At 40.0% G+C, this 6051-nt stretch overlaps 1 protein-coding gene across 3 annotated transcripts in view; it reads left to right on the forward strand.

The window, feature by feature from the left end:
- The window catches only part of R3HCC1L (R3H domain and coiled-coil containing 1 like), a 64941-nt gene extending 61652 nt beyond the window's left edge, over positions 1 to 3289 (forward strand). For all 3 annotated transcript variants that reach the window (XM_028149170.2, XM_054728982.1, XM_008144155.3), the window contains exon 7: positions 2503 to 3289. In XM_028149170.2, the coding sequence (XP_028004971.2) occupies positions 2503 to 2570 (68 nt within the window). In that variant the 3' untranslated portion in view covers positions 2571 to 3289. The remainder of the gene's footprint in view (positions 1 to 2502) is intronic.
- Positions 3290 to 6051: the final 2762 nt, after the last annotated feature.

The raw sequence follows: 6051 nt of genomic DNA on the forward strand, positions 1-6051 counted from the left end.
GGGGCAGCTCCTGTGTTGAGTATCGCGCCCCTTGGTGGTCAGTGCGTGTCATAGCAACTGGTCAACCGGTCGTTCTGGTTGTTCAGTCATAATGGTCGCTTAGACTTTGATAGATAGATAGATAGATAGATAGATAGATAGATAGATAGATAGATAGATTTCTGCCTATTTATTTTATTGGGAAATGAAAGTTTTCTGGGCCAGTTATGTGAGTGCTTTAGGTTAATCATGTCATACTAATACTTCTATTCTTGCTTAGTTCCTTGCCCTTAAGGCTGCTGTTGTTCTTTCTCTCTACTTAAGTTTACTTTCTTTAAAGGTTGTAGGTAAAGTTAATTAGAGCTTTTCTCATGCAGTCTGTCAGCTATTATCTACTTTCCTTTCCATTTAATACAGGGACAGCATGTTTCTTTATCTTTCTGTTAATATATTTTCACATTTTTCCCCTTTTCTTTGTAGATATTTTCAGATATCAGAATAGTGGAAAATATGCTGTTTTGAGAATTATGTATGGACCTAGGTTCCAACGTCAGTTTTTCACTGATTATGCAACCATAGGCAAATCACTTAAACCCCCCTCCAACCTTTCATTTACTTTTTAAAATGAAGAAAATATTTTTGTCTCATTCTAACCTATATTTCTCTGTTCTAATCATGTTCTATACTTCTAAATGTATGTCTCACATTTTCATTATTTCTTTGTGCTTCTCAATTTGTCTCCCTAATCTTACTGGTTATCTCATATGGTTTACAACTAGACTTTCTTCTTATATATACATTTGTTAATTGAGATCTACAGTCTTTTATCAGAAAACATTAGGGCAGGAAATGTTTCAGAATTTTGTAATATTCTAATTTTAGAAAGATATTATGGTTATCTAAATCTTTGTTTCATAACACCAAAATCAGACACATTAGCACTGATATTTCTGCTGCGTAGTGCATGACTAGTCACCCTAAATGGCACATGTAAAGGCTATAAACAGTCCTATATCCTTAGGGTTAGATTTATCAGCAAATGAGTTTTGACCCAGACTGTAAAACCAAAACTTTGTTTTCAGAACTGCTTTGATTTTAGAATTGTGGATTCTGAGCCACTCTTTCCATATTGCCTTTCTGATTTAAGTTCATGAGCTTATTGAAAACTTTGAGTTCTAGTAATTCACTATTCTGGGTTCTTTTTCTTAGAATCCAGAACCAGTGTTTGATTGTTTTCACATAAGGTTGCCTTAGCCTTTAGATACCCTCCTAGCTTTCCTGTTTGTAAGAATCAGAACAGCGCCTTCCTAAGAAATGTGCTGTTTCCTAGAGAATCCCAACCCAGTTCATAAAGCCGGTCACAGGGCACCGAATTAACTAGCCTTCTGTTTGGAATTTGCTGACCCCCATATTTTCTGCCTCTTGTAACTTTGCTGCTATATTCTGATCATGCCACAAGATGGTGCCCAAATAGCAGCAAATTTCTCGTTCTCACATGTACAAGTGCCTGTCAACTTCCTGACAAAGTTCTTTGCCCTTAAAGTACAGTCAAATATTAGTACAGGAATTTTATAAGAGGTTTTGCTGATTTGGAAAAGATATGAATAGCAAGTGTTAACTCTAAACTCACCTTGTTTTCCATAATCCCCCTGGTTTATGACTTGCAAAATCTTTACAGACATTATCTGAAATAATAGCCCTTGGGAGGAAGAATTTAGACTTGTCATCTACATTTTATGGTGTCAAGATAAATGGCAAACCATGAAATTAGAACTGGTATTACATCACCTAATGAAGTGCTTGGGCCACTTCATTCATGTGTGGTCTGTATTTTACCCATTTTGGTGAAATTGTTAAATAGAAACTATGGTTTTATGTTAAAAATTAAAGATATGTGCATTTTTTTGTTTTTAGAAATAGTCCTTAGTTTTCCTCCATTATGTGTGGCCATTTTTCCATTTTGGAATTGTATATTCCAGAAGATTTCTGGTTCCTGAAAGTGCTCTGAAAATACTGAAATTCAGTTTCCCTCTGAAATATTTTTTCTATAAGATTGTAATAAGATGTAACTAAAGCCCAGAGGCTATCACCTCCATTTGAACAAGAAGTTGGAAGAAGAATATTGAAATATATTCTTGATCGCTGTTGAAATATATGGGGAGATCAGTAAACTGGGAATAATGGACAATTATATGGAAGCACTAACACAGTTGAGAAGTAGAATTAAAATAAACATATTATCAGCAAGACTAGAATCTGGGTCCTACTAGATTTCTGACTTATTCCATATACTTTTTATTTCTTATTAGCTCCAGATCTTTCTTTTTTCTATTAAATAGTAATAGTAACATTTCCATTTAACCAAGTACTTGGAAAGTTAAAGATATTAACTCTTGGGATCCAATTAGAGAAGACCAGGAAATCCAGCTTTCTCTTGATTAGTTTACCTTGTAATTGGGATTAAGGGAAAGTCGCTGGTTATATGACGTACACTGCCACTTTTAACACTGCCCTAATTTACAGAAAGAAAACGGTTGGAAGCCAAGCAACGAGAAGACATCTGGGAAGGCAGAGACCAATCTGCAGTTTGAACATCACTCAATGGAAAGGATAATTCCATGAATTCAGAAAATATTTCCATAGTCTTCAGATAAGAAGATCCTTCCAGAGCTCTGTGTACATGCAAATGTGCATGTTAATGAAAGAAAGGGATAAAGTGATCAAGACAAGGACTGACTGGTGTAGAAAGAAGATAGACTTCTGTCTGTCTTCATTCCTAAATGCAGTTCTTTGGAATCACCTTATTGTGTTGGGCATAGAAGGGAGCCATCAGCTAGTAAGAAACTTGGAAAGTATGACTTCCAGGAGTCCTCTGGACAGGGAAAGTCATGTGAGCATGGGTCACACTTCCAGGATGCTTTAAGCAAATACGAAACAGAGGATTTAAACCTGTGATGATGGGAGATGTACGCCCTGCAAAACCAGGGTGTTCTTTAGTACCTCACAAAGCTGAGAACAGCAATATTGAAGAGGAAGGGAGGGAGCAGTATCTGGTATACTTGGGATTCACAGACTACACTGCCAGTTCCAGAACTCCCAAATTGGCGAACTGCAGCAGATGAGGGTATTTGGACTCCAGAATTGTACGGAGAAGCTGAGTGCCTGGGGCTTCTCCAGCTGCACAGCAGCCAGGGACATGCCAGCTTCATTCCTCATAGGAAGCCAGTCTTGGGAGCTGTATTCTAGTTCCAGCTTGAGTAGTCTATCATGTTGTAATTGGGAGACATTAAAGTCTATTTTATGACCTAGATCACTCTGGTATTTGTCAGTTTTGTCATTCCCATAAAGAAATTGGTAAGCAGCTCTCCTCATCTTTATCCCTTATAATGCTGTGTGTGGGTTCAGTGAATCTCTTGATTTTATTGTACCCATGAGCAGAGAGGTGATCATCTCTCTGCCCCAGAGTAGACTACAAACATGCCTCTCCTAGGATTGGTATGTGGCAGTTCCTCTTCCCTTCTTACCCTTTTTGTGCACCCAGACTCCAGCCTCTTGCTTTTTCCCATTTCTGTCAAATCTGACATCCTGCAGAAAATACCTGGCATGCAGCATGTTCTTGGTATGATCTTCTCAGCCTGTGCCAGAGGCACTTGGCAAGCAGTACCAGACCATCGATTACAATGAAAAACAGCCAGAATAAAACAAACACCTCTGGGCAGTGAGAGATTTCCTCCTAAAGGACATGGACAGGTCAGAGCTGTCACCTCAGGCTTTATCCATTTCATATCAGCATTCCCAGTGTGTTTAGAAAGTACTTCTGCACTGAAGAAATGATAGTGCTAAACCTTAAGATGCTGAGGAAGCAAGAAATAGTGTTTCGTTGTGCTTTTAACTAAGGCATTAGCCTCATTTTTATATGATTTAGTGCCTGTGACAATGATGGATTATTAGCATTGCCTAGAACATGGTGGAGTGGGGCTTTTTTCAAACAGTTCTTCAAATGACACTGGCCTTGGGTCTTAGTCCTGACACAACTATCCTTGCTTCTATTCTGGTCTTGGAGCCCTCTTGCAATTTCTCGGCATTGTTTTTTTCAATCTTGGTCCATTCTGAAAGTGTCCCTTGTTCATATGCAATGCCTCCAGTTCAAGTTTGGAGGATTAAATCTTTTTATTGACCCTTTGACCCAGTGCTTAGACCAGTGCCCTTCTCTCTGGCTTGCAGCTGCACAGCTTGTGCTCTCTCATCACAGAATGGACTTCTCTAAGATAGGCATGTGTAATGGGAAGATGTGGTTGCATTTGAAAGGAAATGCAAGGAATTATAGTCAGGCTTCCTACTGAATGATATACCTCTGAGGTATAGTTTTGCTCTGTGTTGATTCTTTAGGGCAGAGAGTGACCTTGGGCAGTAAAAAGATGATTGCCACTATCACTTGTCTTTGAGGGGACCTCCCCTTTCTTAAAACATTTTAGCTTTAAAGAGCATTATTAAAACTAACATTGCCCCATGTTTATTGCCCAGTTTTCTTGTAGTCCTCATAATTGCTAGAAGTTACTTTTGTTTTCTCTCTAATGCTTTTACTAGGTGGCTAGTAGCTTGTGCATATTTCCTTTCTTACTTTTCTTTCTTTCTTCCCTCCCTCCCTCCCTCCCTCCCTCCCTCCCTCCCTCCCCCCTCCCTCCCTCCCTCCCTCCCTCCCTCCCTCCCTCCCTCCCTCCCTCCCCCCCTTCCCTCCTTCCTTCCTTCCTTCCTTTCTTTCTTTTCTTTCCTCCCAGCTAACAATCATCCGCCTCTAACTTTCAGATTGATCCTTATAACGAGACCCAGAGAAAGGATTTTTTTTAAACCAATATTGAAAACTATGGAGTGCTGCTGCTTCTACCATTAGTAGAGAATGTGTTTTTCATTATCTTTTTCTAGAAGTTGGGATTGATGTATACTGGCTAGAGGTAAGAGGTCCTGCCATGGCCCAGCATGGACTACATTGAGCTTGTCCAGATGGGAATAAAATCTTTGACCATATCTAAACCATGCCTTCACAAACTGAGCTAACTGACAAGCATCCTGTAGCTGCCACTGGCTCCTTGTTAGATGTTTGAGAAGACCTAATGCACTCTGCTATGCATATATGTTGCTTCATGTATGTTGAATGTCTGCACCCAGGATTACTTGGAATTTATAGTAAAAAGGTACATTCCCCTTGAGTTTGTATATGCTCTGCATAGAGCAGAAGTCTTTGTAGAATAGAAATAATGTAGGCTTCTGAAGAGTAAGCTGAAGTTCCTAGCACTTTAGTTTCTCAGAGACTAAAGTATGCCGAGATGAAAGTCTTCTGACATTTTTGGTTCTGTCTGGAATTTGGTGGTTGGTATTCTGTTAACATTCCTCATCTAGTTATAAGTCATGCCAGCCACCAGTCTTCCCATGCCCTTCCCTTTCAACTCAGGTGTAACAGGACAACCCTTGTATAGCTTTTTCCAAGAATTAAAACTGGCTGCACCTATCAGACATGTGATGTGGGCAGCAAGACTGAGACCAGAGCCGGTGGCTGACTGCCTGGCCTGCTTTTCTGGCTCTCTTGGAAACTGGATCCAGCAAGAACCTGTGGGTAACCTCCCTGCCTGAATCTAGCCATCAGTCACCACATGCTCCCCCACTAGCTGCACATTCTTTCACAGACCATTAGCTGCATGTGCGAGTATAATGTTGTTACTGTTTGGGAGATGTTTGCTGGCTCCAACAGGAAATCAGTCCTTCCCTTGTTTACCTAAACTGCTGTGCCAAAATATAATGCTCCCTCTGCCTAATGAAGGAGATGAGGGAGTTGAAAAGAGAAGGTAGAGGAGAAGGAAGAAAGCATGTCTTTGTATTCATAGAGTGTACCCAGAGCATGTTCCTTTTTACTCTCTAAGGAGGGGGTGGCACTCATGATATGGGGAGAGGTGGGCGAGAGCGGGACACGCTATTGTAAATCTGCCCCTTCTGCTATCATTCATTTAGACTTTGCAGCCTCATTTATAAAAGTTTACAATCCTTGGACTTGACCTTTTGCCACCTACCTTTCATCCC

Source organism: Eptesicus fuscus, chromosome 17, assembly GCF_027574615.1.
Source record: "Eptesicus fuscus isolate TK198812 chromosome 17, DD_ASM_mEF_20220401, whole genome shotgun sequence".
Lineage (NCBI taxonomy): Eukaryota > Metazoa > Chordata > Mammalia > Chiroptera > Vespertilionidae > Eptesicus > Eptesicus fuscus.